At 47.4% G+C, this 22,303-nt stretch overlaps 1 protein-coding gene across 1 annotated transcript in view; it reads left to right on the forward strand.

Moving 5' to 3' along the window:
- Positions 1 to 16,668, forward strand: part of LOC135915188 (uncharacterized) — a 36,474-nt gene extending 19,806 nt beyond the window's left edge. Inside the window, exons 5-6 of the mRNA XM_065448222.1 lie at positions 1,895 to 1,948; positions 16,562 to 16,668. Coding sequence (XP_065304294.1) covers positions 1,895 to 1,948; positions 16,562 to 16,645 — 138 coding nt within the window. The 3' untranslated portion in view covers positions 16,646 to 16,668. The remainder of the gene's footprint in view (positions 1 to 1,894; positions 1,949 to 16,561) is intronic.
- The last annotated feature ends 5,635 nt before the right edge of the window (positions 16,669 to 22,303 follow it).

The raw sequence follows: 22,303 nt of genomic DNA on the forward strand, positions 1-22,303 counted from the left end.
GGGCATCGCTTTCCGTTATTAGTACTGACTTGTGTTCTCGACTGCGAAAAGTGAAGACACCATATAGTGGCCCTCCCCCTTGTTGTGCTAATGCAGTTCTTGTTCAGCCCTCCGGTGTTTGCACTGCGCGTGTTTTCATTTATGGCATCCTTGACCACATTCATTTCGTCGTGCTGTCTCCGTGTACCTACGCGATGATTTTCGGATGGGACTTCCTGTCCTCCGCCTCAGCTTTCATCTCTTTCCGTCATCGAACTATTTAGATGACGGACACTGAATCTTCGTCCGCTGTCGATGCTCATAGCCTACGTTTCGTCACGTTTACGACTGTTTCATTCCCGCCGGCAACGAGCATATTCTCACACTAACTTCCTACACTGTTCTTGGTGGTCTTAGCCTTACTCCTAGCCTGGTGTGGTTTCAGGGTGGTAGAGCGTTCGTCGCTGTTCATAACCCTACTTCTTCACCAGTTGTGCTCTCTCAGGGCACTACTGTGACTTGCTTTACTCACACCGAACCTCTTTCGCTGGTACCGGTTCACACCGAATCACCACCTTTGTCTACCACAACTGATGATCATACTGGTGCCGCTGCTTTAACGGCCACGATAAATACCGATCTGACTTCTGCGCAGAAGGAAGACTTTTTGGCACTCCTGCAACAACACAGCACCTTATTTGACGTTCATTCCAAGCTTCTGGGGCGCACTTCCGTCGCAGTACACCGCATCGAAACCGAAGGCGTTTCGATTGTACGCCGCCGCCCGTATCGCATGTCTTCCGCAGAACGGAAAATCATTGCGGATAACGTTGACGACATGCTCAAAAGCGACATCATTCGGCCATCGTCGAGTTCTTGGTCCTCTCCTGTTCTGCTGGTTCGCAAGAAAGACGGTTCTGTTCGATTTTGCGTCGATTATTGACCCCTTAATAACATCACGAGCAATGACCTATATCCTATGCCAAGAATCGACGATGCTATTGACTCCCTCCAGGGTGCAGAATATTTCTCTAGTCTAGACCTCCGATCCGGGTACTGGCAAATCCCCATGCACTAAGCGGACAAGGACATGACAGCCTTTGCAACACCAGACGGACTTTACGAGTTCAACGTCAATCCCTTCGGTTTATGTAATGCTCCTGCAACATTTGAACGCATGATCGACACAGTTTTACGTGGCCTTAAGTGGAATACCTGCCTGTGCTATTTAGATGACATGATTATTCTTTCTAAAACTTTCCATCAGCGTTTTGAGCATTTGAACGAAGTTTCCACATGCATTTCCAACGCTGGACTCCAACTCAACACAAATAAATAACATTTTGCAGGAAAAAACATCAAAGTCATAGGCCACCTTATCAGCAAGTTATCAACAGGTTTGTATCCTGTGGAGGGATTAAAATCTTGAGCTCCCAGCGTGGCAACCCGATCCTGTAACCATTCGGCCACAATCTCACGTATACTTCTCAAATTCCAACTGCAACTAGCTCCTTCAGGTGGCCGTCACGTGTTGATTATGATCATGATTTCCATTCTGTTACACGTACCCGAAACGGAGGATTGGCCACGAACCACGTGCGCGTATTAATGTGATGATTTCTATACTATGGCGAATGTCTACAAAGGGTTATTGGACAAGAAGCACGATCGCAGGTTAATTATGATGATGCTTTCCATACTGTGGCACATAGCCGGAGCAGGGGATCGGAGAAAGATGCAAGAACGAAATGCGCATATTTATTGCATTTGATTACCCAAAGCCTTCGCTTAACACAGGTCCCAACGTGTGCATTGCATCTGCGTAGCTTTTTTTTGCCATTTTATGAAGAGAAAGTGCCATTTTTGCCATTTTTGCCATTTTATGAAGAGAAAGAAGACAATTTATTCTATGCAGGAACTGCTCGCCAAGCTGAGACTGAATGTCGCCAGCCTCGTGAAAGCCGGAAAAGTGAGACAAAGATTGCTTTTTACTCGTTCAGAATATAGTTTCAAGCATACACACTGTAAGTTAAGATAGCTGAAGCACGTTGCCTTGAAGCTACATTTTCTCAGTGGCTGGGGCAGTCGATGTCGTTTTATCGCAAACGCCTTTAATGTAGCCAAGGGTGTGAATGAGAACCGTCTGGCCGCGTGGAGTAATAGTATAGCAATTATAAATCTTGTCACTTTACAACTCAATGATGATTTCAACATTTGTGCGGCCTTACAGAAATCTAGCTTACAAAGCAGAAAATGAATAGTGGTAACCACACATTCAAGATTACGTATGTCATTTATGCGGAGACGATGTTTTAATGTATGAGCATTTCTGTATGCCTACCCAATGAGGAAACACATCCGTCCGTCTGACTGTCTGTCCGTCCGTCACGTAAGACTATCGTTTTCGAGATAGGGCGCGCAGCAGCGAATAAATTGAGTTTCGAGCTGCCTCTCGCTTCAACGCGAAGTGGCGAGAACAGAGCGCACACGAAGCTATCAACACTCGGCGATCTCTGTACCCATCGCAGACCGCTTTCAAGATAGGTCCCGCGCTACAGCACCATAGGCAGCCAGAGTACGGTTGATCACCGTTAATGATGGTTCGACGCAGATGGATGAGGCGCTAAAGAGCGATAACGACATATAATGATCGGAATCTCATCAGCGCACCTGGAGCCGCCACCTGCAGTAATTTGCTTGCGTTATCAATTCACCTTGCGCCGCCCTTCGCAGCAGTTTGTGTCGCCACAGCACTGTCATTTATACTGGTGGGATGAAGTTTCATAGCGCTGATATGACAACAGGCTGCGCCGAGAGGAGCAAGCGGCACAATGGTTCCGCACTCTTAGGCAACTCTCAGACTCTGCTTGAATTCTTTTTTTCCGCTTTGCGAACAAGGTTCTCGTACGGGCACCGAAACGGCACATTTGTCGTTGCGTTGGCAAGGTTTACCACGGCAAGGTTCACCCTCCGCAAGGTTCACCCCGGCAAGGTTCACCCTCCTCAAGGTTCACCCCGGCGTCGATGCAGTTTCAACTCCAATTTAAGAACTAGTCGATATCCTCGCCCCACGGCTCCCCCCGCATTGGCAAAGGTACTATCTGTCCTTGCACAGGCCAAGCTGGAAGCTCATTGTGGTCAGCTTCCTTAACGCCAGGTGAGCTGTGTTCAAGTACCTCCTGGCGCTGCCGGACTAGTCGGCCGGTGAGGTAGTTGTGGTGGTCGTGAGGATACGGTTCATATCTTTTCGCAGTGTTTGCTTTCTGCATCGCTCCTTCACCGAATAGCCAATATTTCAGCCTCTCACGTGTTCCATTTCAGACTGTTCGTTTCTTGCACCCTTTGCCTATGCAGACGACCAACCAGTTCGTGCTCCTCCTTGCCGAGTGCTCATAACAAGTTTGGTTAGCACGCTGTGATGCCGTTTCCGGGGTGCGGCCGCCGGGCCTCCACACAGTGCTCGCGAAAGCACGGAAGTAGTTCTGGCTACATCTCACCTGGGAGTGGCATCACTTAGGCGAGAAGTTTCTCGAAGTGTGGGCTCGCCCTGCCCTGATTTTTGATGTCCCTGGTGGGAAGCTCTTTGTTAAATTATGATGCATGAGCCTAAGGTCGCTCGACTTGGCCGTGTGCGTCTGTCCACCCACGTGTTTTGTTTGTCTTAATGGAACCCAGAGCCAGAACCAGTCGTGGCCCATCCTCGTGTAGTCACGCTGCCCCGCGGACTGCTTTGGTGGTCTCCGTGATTCTATACCTTGACCTCTTTCGTGTGAAGGCAAACCGAGAGTCTGTCGAACTGAAGTCCTGTAAGACCCACATGGCTGTTTGTGTGGTGAGCGCAGTAGCTCAGTTCGTGCTGCTCCACAGCAGCCCCCTTGTCCAGGAATGACAGCTCGCCCGAACCAATGCCTCCCACCCAGTCAACCCGGATAGGCGGGCAGGTACTGGGGTCAAGGTAGCGAATGATGCCGGGTTGGTGAGTACTTATAAGTTCTGGGATATGGTACCTACAAGTACAATGTCCTCTTCCCATGTAACAACGGCGCCACATTCTCAATACTACATAACCGCCATGTCGTTTTATGCGTTCAACATTATACGTATATATGTACTGTAGGAATTCGTTTATATATAGTTGTGTGTTTCTTTTGGCCTAAGTACTAACGTGATAGTGAGATCAATCATGAAGTTAATTTTTACCTATACATTCAGTCGTGCAAAATATGCAAAAAGTTGTTTGCACCCAAAGCCATAGGTTACTAATATCAATTAAACATATGTATATCACAGAATATGACACAGACAATTTCAGTAGATATCATGCAATGTTCCAGTAAACACACGGTTAATGTGTAACCAGAAGTTGATAGAACACTTGAAAAGTATACATAACGACTAAATTTTACATTTCCATGCAAACATACATACGGCAAAACAGATAAGCAATGGTATCCTTGAAACATCGACTTTTACAGTGAAGCTCTTAAGGGCTAGTTCCCCCAGGATCGTGTCCGTGTGTAGACACAAAACTCCCTTTACGTGGGCCGATCCCGAAGATAGTGCAATGCTGCGCCCACCCGCGGCAGAGGTGAAGCAGGCGTTAAGCACTCTCCGTACATATGCCGATCACAGAGATAGTGCAATGCCGAGGCGACCCGCGGCGGAGGTGAAGCAGGCGTTAAAACACTCCCCATACGTGGGCTGATCCCAGAGATAATGCAATGCTGGGCCCACCTGTGGCGCAGGTAAAGCAGGTGTTAAGCACTCCCCATACGTGGGCCGATCGCAGAGAAAGTGGAATGCCGAGCCGAACCGCGGCGGAGGTACAGTTCGCCATAAAAGGTTCAACATACGCAGCTTCGCTGGCCATCTGTCATCACAGAGTGGAAGGGCACTGAGTTTTTCCCGTTTGACACAAATTATAACTACACAGGTTGTTCCAACCATCTTGCACCAAGATTTAAAGATACGCATATGCCACGTAGCTGGACAAAACCAAGGTAATGTTGTTTTCCGTCAATATTGATACTCAGATTATTATTCTCTTTGCATTCTGCCTAATTTCATAATTAGTCTTAGTAAATGAATCAAGTTCTCAGATACTATATTTAGATTAAATGTTTCATTGAGAAAATTGTAGAGCACTATGACAAACTACCCACACAGCTTTTTGTTGCTCAGTCAGCATGCATTGCAATTGGTCCTCTGAGTTACTAAGCAAGGCAATATCGTCAGTGAATTGCAAGGGTTTTAGGTATTCTCCATTAACTCTCATTCCCAATTCTTCCCAATCCACTATCTGAATACCCTCTGTAAACACGCTGTGAATAGCATTGGAGGTATCGTATCAGATCGTATCTCCCTACCTCACGTCGTTCGTTATTGGGATTTTGTTGCTTTCCTTACGGAGGACTACCGTGGTTGTGGAGCCATTAGAGACATCTTTCAGTATATTTACATACGGCTCGTCTACACCCTGATTCCGCAATGCCTCCATGACTGCTCAGGTTTCGACTGAATAAAACGCTTTCTAGTAATCAATGACAGCTATATAAAAGAGTTGGTTATATATTTCACACATTTCTCTATCATCTGATTGATAGTGTGAATACGGTCTATTGTTGAGTAGCCCTTACAGAATCCTGCTACTCAACAATAGACCATACTCACACTATCAATCAGGTGATAGAGAAATGTGCGGAATGAAACCAACCCTTATATATAGCTCTCATTGATCACGAGAAAGCGTTTGATTCTGTAATTCTGTGCGATAAAGCGTTCTGTAAAACTATTATAGTATGGTACTGCCGTCAAGGTAAATCCAAATAGGTCACGAAGCTTCGGGCGGAGAGCAGTTCAGAAGATATTGCCACCGACATCAGCAAGGGTGGTTATGGGAGCAGTGATTGAAGCGCGACTTTGTTTGGAGGGAACAGACATTTGGAAAGTAAAAACCGTGTCTGTCTCTCACTTTAGTTAAAAAAGGGAGACATACATTCATTCAAGGAAGGGAAAATTCCTAATCAATTTTATATATTTGCGACGAGTAAAGAAAAGACAACTCTATTTTATTTTATCATTATCAACAAATACCTTTTTTACATCGCCCATCGTAAGAGGCCGCTATCGCTTGGACAGCAATGCAGCTCTTGAAATGTGCAGAAAGGCGCGCTCGTAAAGTTCACCTGTTCGAATACGCCCCCTTAACACATTGTGCTCTCTTGCTTGTCGACGTTTGTCCGAATTTGGCGCCGCGGGTAGCTTCCTCGTTTCTCAACCTGTTCAGTCAAAAGTAGTGAGTTATGAACGCCAGATAATTGCTTACTTTAGTTGTTTTCGTGCGACTGCATAGGCCAACGGGCTTGGTGTCCGACGATAGAACCAGCACTCTAGACCTACAGCTTTCGTCGGCTTTCAAAGAAAGTATGTTCTGTTCAGGGGTGCGATTTCGACACACTACGGCTGACATTTTCTTGCATCGCTCTCCGCGGTTAAAGCTCGAAACGCCCATCAAGTCAAATGGCGAGGTATTTCAATGTACAGCTCAAAAAGCAGGCCGCGAAAACAAATCTCGCGCCTGGTCATGACGTCACTTTTGCTTTTAACGGATATGGCGTCACATTGTTTTTTTTTTTCTTCCGCCGGTAAACCTCCCTGCACATACAGATGGCGCCATGGAGGAAGGAAACTCAGGAGAGGCCCAGACGTCACTATTTGTGAAGCTAAAGTGAAGCCGGAAGTTGGCGTTGATCATGACGTTGCTCCGCCTCTCGGGCCAGCTCTCCTCTATTGTTTACCTTTCCCGCGAAACCACGCCGCGCTGCGCGATACCGGGCTGTTCGGACACGCGCGCTCCGCAGCAATACTAATCAAAATCATCTAAACGCGATGTCTCAATGCATTACCGTTGCCGAAGTCATGTTGAAAGAAGTTTATAATGAACTTCGCAAATTGGGGCGTGAGGTCGAATCTGTTGCTTTTACCGGCTTTTATGAAAATAAACATGCTTTATCAGGCCAGCCAAATGAGCTATTCTCATCAACCGTGGGTACCGGTCGCTGCCCAGTTCTTGCGCGATAAAAAAAAAAACGTCACCTTTATCGCTGACTTCTACTTGCTTTTCTCTGCTTGGATTTCCTTGCGAGCTAGACATCTGGCGATACGAAAAAAATGCACGCATTCTCACTCTATTGTAAGAAAGCAATGGAAACGTGTACCTACGACACACCGACCCATTTGCGATCCATTTGGAGTTTATGAGGACAAACACATTCCCGTTTGAGGAATCGTCGTGCTTTATTGAACAAAGTTCGGGTGGCCGCGCATCACTACGACAGCCCGCCGGCGAGGAGGCAAAATGTCATTTTTGACTTCACGTTTAAATTGATTGACTGCGGCCTGAGGTGCCTTCTTACCACGTACGGTACGTGAAGCATCAGGTTATCAAAGTTTTGCGATAGCCGGCGCAAGGTGCAGAACAGTACGCGCGCAGAACCGGCCAACGTGCAACCATGGAACAGCCATTTGATGTGTTCGCAGGCGTACGTTCTGTGGAGCCTTGCCGACTCTTGCAGCGCATCCGCTAACCTTCACTTCCCTGCGCTTCTCGCGCGCACACATAAGATACGCCCGCGGTAGGGAGCATTCGTTGCTTAAGCCAAAGCAGCCGTTTCTTTCCCGTCTTCCAGGATGAAGCGTCGGCTGGCAGGCACACGGTGCCGAGGGCAGCAAAATGCACATATTCGGCGTAACACTCTATCAGCACGTGTATTCAGGTACACCTGTGCAGGTGTGCATGAACCTCGAACGCGCTCTGCTTAAAAGACTCCGTGCTGTCGCGAGTACTGCGAGGAACAAGCAACAGTTAAGCAACATGTGTTTTAATATGCACAAAAGCAAGTGGCTTTTGAACACAAACTATGAATTCATAGCGTACGTTCTACGCGCCGCAAATGCACCATATTCGCTGTCAAAAGCAGGAATCACTGACCTGCAAGGCGTTCATTGTACAGATTCTGAAACTCATCGGTTTCGGCCTGCGTTGGCACGTTAGCATGATTTCGCCAGAAGAGCAATATTTCCCGCGGATATTCCTTCGTCCGTTGCCATGGCAATAGCACGGTACATTGCGTACAGCGCTGCGTGCGCGTTCATTTCACGAACTTTAGTTCCTCGTGTCCCACCGGGAGAGCGCGGTGCAGATAATGCAGTGCAACAAAGCATGGAGACCAACGCAAACCTGCCCGCACGGCGCCTTTGCCACGGTACGAAACCTACGGAGCAACACGTGTGAGCGCATAGAACCAAAACAAAGCCGCCATTGTGGCCCGATAGGCGTGGCCGCTACGGCAAAGAAATAAAAAATGACCAAAAAAAAGAGAACCTGCTACGTCATTTCCTCCACACTTTTCTCCTAGCGCGCGGAGAGGGTAGGGCCTCTCCTCAGTTTCCTTCCTCCATGGATGGCGCTAAGCCCCATGAACCGACGATGAAACGCTATGTTTTGAACGTATGGTCTTCTATGGAAGCTTCGCTACCAGGTATATATACCTTTTAGAGCGCAGCTCTTTGGCGTCCGTTCCTGGGTTTCGCGTCGTCGTCGGCGTTGTCGTCGTCGGCGTCGGCCTCGTAACCAGCTCGCCGACGAATCTGCTGCTCCGCCGCCGCGCATGCGCGCTGTCGGCTCTCCGGGCGAGGGAGGATGATGGAAGGGAGGAGGAGAGATTGTGGAGGAGGGCTGGCTACACAAATGGCTCTTTGGCGTCCGTTCCTGGGTTTCGCGTCGTCGTCTGCCTCGTAACCAGCTCGCCGACGAATCTGCTCCGCCGCCGCGCATGCGCGCTGTCGGCTCTCCGGGCGAGGGAGGATGATGGAAGGGAGGAGGAGAGATTGTGGAGGAGGGCTGGCTACACAAATGGCTCTTTGGCGTCCGTTCCTGGGTTTCGCGTCGTCGTCGGCGTTATCGTCGGCCTCGTAACCAGCTCCGCCCCCCTTTCATCCCCCCAGCGCTAGCAGCGACCGACTGATACCGCTTTCGTGAGTCCGCTACCGCACTCACGAAAGACGTCGTGCACTTCCTGCAACTCGCATTAACCGTGCATCGATCCACACCGATGTTAGTAGTGGGGGACTTTAATGTTGACATAAAGACAAACAGCAATTTCCTAACACTTATGCGGGAGAACATCCCGTTCCTCTCGCTCGTAACGCGTCCCACGGCTGTGACAACCTCGCGAGGCACTTGTATAGATCTCGTCTTTGAGAATCAAGCATTGGTGTACCAAGTCGAACATATATCAGTCTATTTCTCCGACCACAAAGCTTCCTTCATGACTGTCAAGAACTGTTAGTGGAGTCTTTGTTAAAGGAATACGTGTGAAAAATAAAAAAAAAATTCTGTGATAGCGCATACATGTGTTGCTCGATTTCTTTGCCTCAATCTATCAAAAAGGTGAAACAGCTTATTTGCTGCGCTCAAATTTCGCATTAGGAAGTAACGTAATCGTCGGTAATTTTTTTGACGTAACCGCCAATGGTGCTTTCAAACCGCTTCAGCGCTGTTTGAACAGCACGATGAAAAGCACTCCTCGTTTATGGGAGGTCACTTTTTTTTTTTTTTCAAAGTGGACTGCAAGGCCTACATTGAGCAGATTTTCCTATCGAATTGGCTCACAAGAAGCAAGGAGCACGCTCAATTGGATAGGGTTTCAGTGGGGCCTAGCTAGTTCAGTGAAAGTAGATAACCGGATGAGGAGGGTGGCGCCGGCGTCTGCGATTGGTCCGCTTTCCCACAACTAGCTTGGAAGGTGGCTGGTCGAAAATCTCGCGGCGGGCAACGGAACGTTAGAAATGCCGCCAGCATGTATTCTCAGCAAAGAATAGTTGGCAAAGTGGTGTATACTGCCGAAAAGGCTCGATAACGTTATACTGCTACGGAAAAAAATGTTTATTATGCAAAAAGAACCATGCTCCCCGGCATCTCCGAGCAGCTAGTGCCAGAGCAATCGGCAGGCAGCGATCATTTATTCCTTTCGGAACAGGCCAGTCCCCTGCTGTTGCAGTTTTGCAGTTTTGTTTTACCTAATAATGCGTCTTCAGCGCGTACACGTCATTTTGACGCGATAACCTTTCGCGGTTTTGTGATGTCGCGTGGCGGGCAGGCAAAGTGGGCGCAGCCCGAAAATGTTTGATCAATGGCAGAGTACTATGGCGAAAAGGGCGTCGAATCAGAGACAATTATTTTTCTTTCATTCGCTCTAAACATGCATAATCTGTGTTCACACGTCACATCAGGTGGGGTGATTTCGCGGTTTTCGTGACGTCGCCTGAGAAATCGACAGGCGAAGTGCGGGTGAACCCAAAATTTTTTGACGAATCACGGAGGGCTGATTGCAGAATCGGAATTGAAAAATTTCGAATAGATTTAGGTCATAGCGCTCAAGGTTACAAGTTGGAATTCTTGTCACTTACATAGAGATAGTAGACGCCACATTGCCAATTTTACATATCCTTCATTTACTTTTATACTCGTACGTTCAATATTTTACATATAACGTAACAATTTGTTTATATGTAGCTGTGTTTTTCTACTGGTCTAAGTACTAACATAATAGCGAGCTTAAGTTTATTTTTTTACTTTAACAATACAGCCATGGAAAATATGTAAAAGTTAACATCATCATCAACTAATTGTATGTCCACGTACGGCAAGACGAAGGCCTCTCCCTGCGATTTCCAATTACCCCAGTCCTGCGCCAACCGATAACAACTAGTGCCCGCGAATTTCCTAATTTCATTAGCCCACCTAGTCTTCCGCCGACCTCGAATGCGCTCCCCATCTCCTGGCACCCATTCTGTAACACTAATGGTTCACCAGTTATATAACCTGCGCATTACATGGTCTGACAAACTCCATGTTTATCTCTTAATGTCAATAAGAATGTTGGCTATCCTTGTTTGCTCTCTACCTCAAACCGCTCTCTTCCTGTGTCTCAACGTTGTGCCTAACATTCTTCATTCCATCGCTCTTTGCGCAGTCCTTATCTTGTTCTCAAGCGTCTTTGTCACTTTTCAAGTTTCTACCCCACATGTATACCACTTGTATAATGCACTGATTGTACACCTTTCTTTTTAATGATAATGGCAACCTTTCAGTCAGGATCTGATAATGTCTGCCGTATGCTCTCCAACCAATTTTTATTCTTCTGTATATTGCCTTCTTATAAACAGGGTCCCCTGTGAGTATATGAACTAGATAAGTGCACTCCTTCACAGATTGTAGAAGCTTACTTGCGATCATGAACTCTTGTTCCCTTGTCAGGCTATTGAGGATTATCTATGTCTTCTGCATATTGATCTCAACCCTACTGATACACTTTCTCTTTTAAGCTCCTCAATAATTTATTGCAAATCGTCTCCAGTGCTGCTGAACAGGAAAATTTCATCTGCTAACCGAAAACTGCTGAGATATTCGCCGTTGATCGTCGCCCCTAAGACTTCTCAGTTTAATAGCGTGAATATCTTCCAAGCACGCAGTGAATAGCGTTGTGGAGATTGTGCCTTGTTGCCTGACCCCTTTCTTTATAGGAATCTTATTATTTTTCTTGTGGAGAATTAAGGTAGCTGTGGAATCTCTCTAGATATTTTCCAAGGTATTTACGTAAGCCTCCTGTTCTCATCAATAACTTATTTTCTCTATCACTTCTGGTATCTGTACTGAATGAAATGCTTTTTCGTATCCTATGAAAGCTATATAGAGAGGCTGATAGTACTCTGCAGATTTCTCCATTGCATGATTGATGACATCGATGTGATCCATTGTAGAGTATCCCTCTCTGAGGACAGCCTGCTCTATTCGTTGACTGAAGCCCACTATCGCCCTTACTCTATTGGAGATTATCTAGGTAAATATATTATACAACACTTTAAGTAAGCTTATGGGCCTATAATTTTTTAATTCTAACGTCTCCCTTTTATTGGATTGGTATAATGTCGGCATGCTTCCAGTCTCCTGGAACCCTTGAAGTCGTGCGACATTGCGCATAAAGAGTCGCAAGCTTTTCAAGCATAATATCTCCTCTATCTTTGACTAAATCGACTGTTATTCCATCTTCTCCAGCCTCCTTTCCCCGTATCATGTCTTGCGAGGCCCTTCTAACTCCATCGCAAGTTATAGAAGGAGCCTCTGCAACCTGTTCATTTCTACTTCGAATGGAAGTACCGTGGCTGCTCTGGGTACTGAACAAGTCAGTATAGAATTCTTCCGCTGCTTTGACTATATATTCGAAATTGCTGATGGTATTACCCTGCTTAACTTTCAGTGCATACATCTGGGCTTCTCTTATGGCGAGTTTCTGCTCACTAATTTCACGCTGCGTTCCTTCTTTATGGCTTCCTCAGTCTCTCTCACAGTAAAATTTCAGATACCCCTATTTTTTCCTTGTTGATGAGTTTTGACAGTTCTGCGAATTCTATCTGATCTCTTTAGTAGGACACTTTATTCTTTGTCGTTCCTTTATTAGGCCCTTCGTTACTTGTGAGAGCTTACTAACTGGTTGCCTTGGTGCCTTACCTCCCACTTCAATTGCTGCTACTCAAGCTAACCTAGTTACGGTCTCATTCATTGCCTCTATGTCATCTTCATCTCTCTGTTCTAAGGCTGCATATATTGTCAGGATTGGGGGCTCAATCCCATCGCTCCTGATCCCTTGTCAAGATTGGAGTCGGGCAAGAATTAGAAGGTAGCTGGCCCATGCCGTCGTCCGACTTATCCACGCTGAGGACGTTGATAAAGAGAAGGACTACTTCTCATGGAGAACGAGGAATATTGGTTTGTTTACTGTGTCTACATCAGTCTAGCATGACTGCGAAAGAAAGTACATCAGTCTAACATGACTGCTTTCTGTCTAACATGACTGCTTAAGAAAGTGTGTCGAGCATCCGCACAACAGCGGCTGATAAACACTCGGTCCCCCCTTGATTCCAAGGGGACGGAAATGTTTGTCCAGTCATTGTAAACACGCCGCCTCTCTCCGGGACGGCTTACAAACACACACGCGCACACACACACACTGGTTCACGGTCCGGTCCGGAACCGACGTCACACGGACTTAGTAGGACTTGGAGCTGACCCTCGCAGCGCGACCGGGTAGCCATTGTTCTGCGTCTTGGTCGGCGTGTGGGAAGGGGCCGCTGACGACGTTCCCGCGGCAACTCCCCCGCTCACGGCCGACGCGGTTGGCGTGTCGTGTTGCGGCACAAAGCCTGCTAACGGTGGGGTTCCTTGAAATTTGACGCCGCCGTCGTCGCAACTGGCTGTCAACACTTGCACCTCACCTGGGCCGTTCTTAACAATATGCTTGGAAGTAAAAGGCGGAATTGGTCTGCTTTTACCCTTACTGCGTCTAGGTTGGCCTGTTTCTTCCTGGCCAATTTTACTCTTTCTCTTTTCATATAGAGGTGAATCTTAGACATCCCTAACCTACGACCACTGCGCTTTACCCTAGCTATCACTTCTACATCCTGCACTATGCGGAGATAGGCAGAAAATATGAAATCCATTTCATTTCTTGTTTCACCATTAGGGCTTTCCCAGGTCCGCTTTGTGTTGCTACGCTTCCTGAAGGTGTTCATTATTCGAAGCTTATTCCTTTCTGCGAATTCTACCAATGCCTCCTTTACTAGATGCCTGCCGCATCGCTAGTTTTCCCGTTGGAACGGACGTTCCTGTAGTTCAGGGTAGTCGCGGAGAGATGGCGCTTGCTGCCAATCCTGCTTCCTCTTGCGGAGGAAGTGACGATTACGAGGCTGGCGAGCGCTCGACCAATGGCTTGACGAGAGACCACGATTCCTGCCTCCGTGATTGCAACAGACGCCGCTAAAATCTCGGAAGCGAAGGAACGTGATTCCAGTTTGGAGCAGCCGCAGCAACTAGCGCTGGCAACCGAACCTAGTGGAGAGGAGGAAAGAGGAGAGGGGCCGGAATCAGCTTCTCAGCTCACGTGGCAGGCATCTTCAAAAGGAGGCATTGATTCTAGTAACATCTCCCCTCTAGTGTAAGTAAAATAGACGCCGTAGTTTCCAATTACTTGTTCAACAGCCTGCTTTTCCCAACTTTTGCATTGAAGTCACCCATGACTGCGGAACCCAAAGAGAACACCGACAGCTTGCGACTTCCTTGAAGTAGCATTATGAATATATTTTTGACTGTGCGTTTGAAGCGACGAGCGGTTAAGTATGACAAGAGGAGACGATCAGTCATGTACGGTTGTCTTGCAACTAAACAGTAAAAAATATATTGAGCGGCGCTACTGTAACTCGCTCTAAGGGACCAAAACTATCTCGTACGCGTTGTACATATGTTTCGGCGCAGTTAAAATCACAATAAAATTGAAACAGTCTCACATCACAACATCAAGTAGAGCTTGCTTCCCTGCATATCTCCTGCAAGAGATACCTCAGAAATTGGTCATTTTTTGAAACTCTAAGGCAACACTTCAGAGTCTGCAATTTGCCCTATATCATAGGACTCATGAGCAGCTGACGTATTAAATAAGAGATTACCATCAAGCTATTCCTAAAGGGCATGAAATTACATTCCAGTAGCCACCTAGACCTACCGACATTGCTGGTAATGACCTCGCCAAAGAAGCCACCCCGTCGGCCCATCTGGAAGCCCGACCAGTTCCAATCCCTTTATCCAGAACCATCCTGCAAGAAAGCCTTGTATTAATGGTTAAGGTTATGACACACAAATACTGATCTTCTCCCAACCTCCCGAAGTGTCATCTTCATTGTCTGGATCCATCCTTAAAGCTACAAGTGCCACCAAAAGCTGCCCGCTCTGAGGGACAGTATTATGCTGCCTCTGGCTCGGGGTGGCATTTACGAAGGCCTACTCGTTCCGCATTGGAGTGGGGGATACGCCCATGTGCGACTCTTGTGGAACCACAGAAACGATTGAACGCATCCTATGTACCTGTACCCTATGCGACGTTGAGCGTGAAGCTCTCCGGACAGCACTGAATCAGCTGGACTCTAGACCATTTTCGGTAATGAAGATCCTTGGACTACGGCCGTACACGTCGATGGCACAGAAAGCCACGAAAGCGCTGTTGGAATACCTCAAGTGGACATGTCTTGGCAACCATGTGTAGACTCGGTCCGAACCTTCAAATGACCGGAAACTGCTCTCTCTACCTCCCCCTCTCTCTCTTCATCCCCATACTCCTTCCCCCAGTGCATGGTGGCAAACCGGTCGTGCGTCTGGTTAACCTCCCTGCTTTCCCTGTCTTCTATTTCTCTCTCTCTTCTGCGCAGTCAGCTGTGGTTTCCATAATTTATCGTAAATTTATCAGGAGGCTCGAAAGCCTGTACGATTTGCCTCAAGGAATGAGAGCTAGTATTTGAAGACACTGTAGTAGATATGAACGCACTGTAGTAAAATTATATAACAACACCCTAATAATTTGTTGCTTTCTAAAGAACACTCAGCAACCAGTTGCTTTAGGGCTTATATTCTGCCAGCTTTTAACCGAAGAATTTCTGCGTTCAAGGTACGATCAGTTAATGAGAATTCCGAGGGGGTCACCCGTTTAAATATTTGTTTTCAATATCGCTCTATTAATACGCTGGTGCTCAACTTACTGTTACTGCCAGATCTCAAACAGAAGACAGCTAAGCCTTGTAACAAACTAATACGCAAAAACACTGATGTACCTCCGATATCTTTTGCGCAATTCACGATAACCACCACTGCTGTCAGCAATTTCCACTAACTTCAACAGCTTTGACAATTCAAAGACTTCAACTTCACAATCAAAAGAGAAACGTCTCGAAATCGCATACAAATGTTGAGTCGAGTATGCCGTGCATTACTATTTATTGTGTGATTTTACTACATACAATTATCATTGACACTGATAATGCTTCTACCGAAAACAAAAAAGGTTATGTGTGCACCCATAGGAAGCGAGAGACAATGAAGCCAGAGAAAGTATAGGGGGAAGGTAATGGTTGTGTATGATGGAAATGTACACCTAATAGGCTGAAGGAAACTGAAAATGAATGAAAAGACGCCTTTCCAATGGCGGGCATAGAACCGGCGCCTTCCGCATTACGGGTGGAGCTCTTTACAAATTAAGGTGCCGCCGGGCTCACCTTACCAGCCCACTTTTCTTTGTGTTTGTGTAGAAAGTTATCTTTGGGAGTGTTAGCCAGTGACGCCCCTTTATCTTTATATATTTCAAATAAATATAAGAATTGCATTCTTCTATGCTCCCTCTATCTTGGTTCTTTGGTTACTTCGTATGGGTGCGACTAAAAAATAATCGAGCCTCTAGGTTGTCTGTAATCTTGGAGCTCGTTATGCGCATTTATGGTTGGGCTCTGGGGAACGATCTTCCAAACGAGCTGTCACCACTTATCATGGCTGTTTGACGAATGACTAATGCATTATCTATTTTACATTGTAGAGGCACATTGACCACCAGCATGTAACCAGCTGGTTTAGTGTTATTCAGTTTCGATGACATGGTTGCGCTGACTACCCTTAATTGCTTCTTTCATCCTCTCTTTCTTTCAGACATGCGCATACGACTATTTTCCTCTTGAAGAAAAGTATGCATTAGCAGCCCTTACGTATTTTACGGACTTTATTTCAGGGTAAAAAGAATACAATGGCCAATAAAAAGCAGCGTGTGTTTTGGAGATGCAGAACCGTTGCGTTATTTCCTTGGTTCGTCTTTTTATTCTTGTTGTTTTGAATCGGCATTGCATTACCTTATGACATGATTTTTATTACTGGGCGAAGCAACAGCCCTTCGACTGATATGTATTCATTAATTCATTCACATTTTCATCAATAATGAATTGGCGAGTGTTTGTGCTTGCTCTCAATAACCGCTTATTTTGAACGCATTTTCCAATTTTCCGCTTGGTAAAAATGGTACAATTAATACGTTAATATGCGTAATTAATATATTATTTGGCGTGAACCACGCACTATTACATCTTTTAATCATGGTTATCTTGCTTTCATTTAATAAATGATACATTTATTCGTTAATTCAATGAATTATATGTGAGTGTTGGTGGAAAAAGGAAAGAAAACATGCTCATGATTGCAAAGAGCGCAGTGCAGGTCAATCCACAGGAGGCAGAAAGTAAGTAACGCAATGTCCAATGTGCATAGTATAGGGCTATTTGATTTCTGTGCCAGACTAGGTCGCCGCAGAAGCTGCGGACACTGAGTGTCACAGCAACAGTGAAAGTAGGCCGGTAAGTGAAGTGGCCGGTAAGTGGCATTAAAATCTCCATCACCCGTGGGAGAGAACAAGGATCAGTATGCGAGTAAGTATTTAGCGGCGCAGAAACGCGACCTAGTGCAACCACCGGCTGGAGCACCTAAACCTTCAGACGCTATGAAATCTCACGCGGGACAGCACGGCCGACGAACGCGTCCGTTCGAGCAAGAAAACCGGAGAAAGAAGCCGTGAAGCTACTCGCTTTAAAACGGCAGAACGCGCAAAAATATTATTCCGTTTTATTCAAGGAACGATGCACTTCAGGGTAGGTTTTTTTGCAGTGGCGATTTTTACGTAGCGTAAATTTTTTTTTCGTAATTCAGTAGGGAACAAATTCCGTAACCGGCAATCAGCAGGGGTAGTACAGATGGCTATAGGTATGCGCTGACGTGTTACAGCGTCAATTATTGAGTCGCATCACGCGATGACGGAGATCAAGAGAGAGAGAGAGAATGAAGAGGAAAGGCAAGGAGGTTAACGAGATATGAGTCTCCGGTTTGCTACCCTACAGTGGGGATTGGGCATAGTGGTTAGAAAGATGGCAGAGAGGAAAACACTAAAAAAAGTGAAAGAAGAAAGAAACACGCACACATGGAGACACATACACACACAAAAGGCGTTCCAGTTAAAGGCGTTCGCAAAGGCCGGTAGATCGCAAATACCTCAATAGCGCTTGCACGGCCTTCTTCTGTGACGTTAGCTCTCTTCGATGCTGTAGAATTCTTTTTTCCGATAGCGGTTGGTCGTCCAGTTGGTCAAGTTCGTGGCGAAGGCATTCCCTCTGTGGACCGTACTGCGGGCAGGCGCACAAAATATGGCCAATTGATTCTTCATGCCCGCAGTGGTCACAGGTTGGGTTGTCGGTCATCCCTATGCGGAATGCATATGCTTTGGTGAATGCAACGTCCAACCACAGTCGATGCAAAAGCCTGGCGTCTCCACGGCGAAGCTGCGATGGCGCTCGAAGACTTAATGTTGGATCAAGTGAGTACAGTCGTGTATTTCTTAAAAGGGGGTCATTTTATTGTGACATGGTGTACTGCCGAGCAAGCAGGCGGAGCTTCCGTGCTGCGTCAGTCCCGGAAAGTGGAATTGGTACGTGGTGCTCCTCAGTATGGGCTGAACGGGAAGCTTTATCGGCCCGTTCATTGCCGATAATCCCGCAGTCACTTGGAAGCAAGATACCGCCGAGGCTGGCAAGGATATCGGGACTTAAACATACATATTATGCGGATGACATTACTCTATAGGTAACAAGGGGAAGCGACGCACAATTGGAGGAAACTCTACAACAGGCAGTGGATATTGTGGGGGAGGCAGGACTCTCGTGCTCTCAGCCCAAGTCCGAGCTTTTTGTGCTTAGAGATAAACCAAGAGGGATACATGCGAGGAACTATGTGCCGCCACCACCGCTCAAGGTGAAAGTGGGGGGGTGCACCGGTAGCTAAGGTCCAAACGATCAGGATCCTGGGTCTGTATCTGCAGACTAACAGGAAGAATAGGGAGGCCTTGGAAAGGCTTAAAAATACGGTCAATGCTACCGTGAGACTAATCAGCAAAATAGCCAATCGTGAGCGAGGGGTCAAGATAAAGGACTTGTGTAAGCTGGTACGGGCAATTGTGCTCAGTAGAATAGTGTATGCGACGCCTTATATGAAGATGGACGCGACGGAGAAAGGCAAGGGGGAGGCTATGATTAGGCAGGCGTATAAGGCGGCCCTTGGGCTGCCTAACAATACGTCTACCGAAAGGCTGCTGGGATTAGGGGTGCACAACACCCTGGAAGAACTGCGGGAGGCACACTTGGTGATGCAACTCAGTAGGCTTTCCAAAACGAGAGTAGGGAGGGATATAGCGGAGAGGATCGGCATTGGAGTTGATCCTCCAGCCGGGGACATGAAAATTCAGGTGAAGCGAGAAATACACAAGGGCTTCTACATAAAACCTTTGCCCGAAAATGTACATCCGATACGTCACGAGAACCGCAGGAAGGCAAGAGCCAGAGCTTTACATGCTAAGTATGGGAAGTACAACGGGGCAGTCTACGTAGATGTCGCCGAGTATAAGAACAAGGACGCATTTGCAGTTGCGGTGGTGGACGGGCGGGGACGCTTAGTCACCCCTGGATCAGTCAAAACCCGTTCCTCTCAGAAACTGCAGAGGAGGCGGCGATAGCGATAGTTATAGGTAATACTAAAGCTGACCTGATTTTCAGCGACTCTAAAACAGCCATCCGAAATTTCGCGAGGGGCAGGATATCTGTCACAGCGGCAGGATTGCTAAATCGGGCCACGGGGCGAGGGACTAGGGAGGTGGAAATTGTCTGGGTACCGGCACTCTCTGGGAACCCCGGGAACGAGGCGGCTGACATGAATGCTCGAGGTTTCGTCAGCCGAGCAGGTAAGCCGGACGTTCCGGGGAGGTCCACGAGAGATGGCCTGGTGTCCTTTCAGGAAATTACTAACCATTACAAACTTGAGCGGAGAATTTACCCGCCACCCGACAAGCAATTGGTGAAGGCGCAGGAATGCATCTGGCGAAGTTTGCAGACGAGATCTTTCTATAGCCCATACGCGTTAAACAAAATCTACCCGGACGTTCAGCCGGAATGCAAAAGGTGCCAGGAACTGGCCACCTATGACCACATATTATGGAGCTGTAGCATAGCGCGGCCACCGGCAGATATTATGCGCGATCCTTCTCTCGAGCAGTGGGAGACCGTGTTGGCCAGCTCAGAACCGGTCGTCCAGACCAGGGCCGTGGAGGGAGCCACCCACGTCGCCGTCAGCCATGAGCTGATGGCCATCTAGCACGGAATCGTCCGCACATGCGTTCTGACGAAAATAAAGTTTTTCCATCCATCCATCCATCGACGCGAAGACCCTGTAGTGCGTGGCATCAAAAATGCAGCTCCTATGAAGCCGCTTCTCCAGCTTACGCTGTGACTGTTGCGCGTGCAGTGCAAGCCTGTAACTTTTTTTTTTCGTGCCTGTCCTTTATCTCTCTCCTATTCTTTCTGTCTTTCATTTCCCTTGACCCTTCTCCCACTGCACGGTAGCAAAGCGAAATTTTCACCTACTTGCCTTTCCCACCCCGTTTCTCTCTCTGTGTGTGCGTGTAAAAAAATGTGAATGTACCTTAATTTACCGTTCGGCTCCATGTCAATTTATATATATATATATATATATATATATATATATATATATATATATATATATATATATATATATATATATATATATATATATATATATATATATATATATATATATTAGTTAAAAATGTCTAAATTCCCTGGAATCACAGTAATCGAGATCGAGTAGGCGATCAATTAGCCGCCGACAAAGCCAAGCGTACATTGAGGTAGCCGCTGAAATGAGTACCGATGTGTTACGCCATGAGCAATTCTACACATGGGAGCTGTACGGACGCCGCCTGCAGCTGCGCCTACTATTTGCGCGCTCGAGGCGACAGTGTTTGCACTTTGACGAATTGCAGCACCATGCGGCGCGACGCCCTCGAAAGGAGCGTATGCTAATAAAAATAGCAAGGTTAAGCTCGGCAATCTCTATGGCAACAATGGACGCCTATTGGGTCAGCTGCGCCGAGAAGCGTTGCCACAATGCATTTGAGCGGTGCCTTGGCATGACCTAAATTTCTACTGATCTGTGCAACTTAGAAGAAGAAAAACTGGCTGTGGCTTAGCTAAGGTTAAGCCCAGGATGCGAAGCATACTAGCCTTTATTTTAACGCGACAGCGTTAAGGAGCTCGTGTCGCAGAAAAGGCGGTGTCATCGGCGTCGGCTCAGGCGTGCGGCGCTTGCTCAGGCACACATTTCGTTGTCGCGCCGAACGCTGCGTTGCTCGACGCTCACCGCGTCCGATGCGGGGCGCGTAGTCGCTGCGCCGTAGCAAAGCCACCTAGAAACAGTCTCTGTAGCACGCCGCAACCTTCGCTTCTCATTCCAACGAGCAGCTCTGTCTCCAGGAGGCATCTCACCTCGTGAGTGTCTAGCAGAGGCAAGCGCAGCGGCTTATATACCGCCGCGACGCCGCGAGCGACGGCGCGAGTTGGAGCCCCGTTTCTCCTCTGTCGTGACGTGACGGTGTCACGTGGTCAGCCTTGAAGGCGACGCCGCGAGCGACGGCGCGAGTTGGAGCCCCGTTTCTCCTCTGTCGTGACGTCATGGTGTCACGTGGTATTGAAGGCGACACCGCCGCGCCTGAGGAGCTGGGTTGAGCTCTAGTAATATGCTTCGCATAAAAAATGCTGGCTCTCCAGCAATGGCTACCGGCAAATCAGATTGGTTGGAGATGATACTAGCCACAATCTTAAAGTGGACGCAGTGCACGTTCACAACGGCACACCCCACCACACCACAACGCACTACGCCATTAGTTGTGCACTGGTCCATATGGACGCGATAGTTTCCGGTCACAAACAGAACCTCATTGCAAGTCTCGTCTCGGCACAACAGTCATCCGCGGTGAGCCGGACGCTACTGGTTTGGACGCTGCCGGCGCCACCGGCGCACCGGACGGGCCGCGGACCTTCCGGACCACTGGCTTTGAAAAGAGCACAGACAACTCTGTCTCAGCGCCAAAAGATGTCAGTCAAATATATAGTGTCCTGTATCTGCCTTTTGAATGTCGCTATTGGAGATGGCAACTAAAACTCGAGCATACTAGAAGTTACAGCCTGAGCGATATTGTGAACAAACATTTGGAAGAACTCGGAAGCACTATTTTTTCTAACTTGCTTTGGAAGTAACCAGCGTATGTAATGCGGTCTTGACTGGTTGCCCGGATGATCTCGTTTTGTTCTCGAAACTTGCCCGGATGTTCTCGTTGGAGTGCCCGGGAAAACGGCCGTGGCTTTTGGGTCAAGGTTTCTTGAAGGTCGCCGACAAAGGCAGATAAAAGCATGCTAAGAATGCCACTTGTTGTTGGATTCCGCCTAGTGGCTGCCGCTTCGAAATGCCAGACGACATGTTCCCGTTCATCGGCTTCGCACGTTCCAC

The sequence above is a fragment of the Dermacentor albipictus genome, chromosome 8 (genome assembly GCF_038994185.2).
Source record: "Dermacentor albipictus isolate Rhodes 1998 colony chromosome 8, USDA_Dalb.pri_finalv2, whole genome shotgun sequence".
NCBI lineage: Eukaryota > Metazoa > Arthropoda > Arachnida > Ixodida > Ixodidae > Dermacentor > Dermacentor albipictus.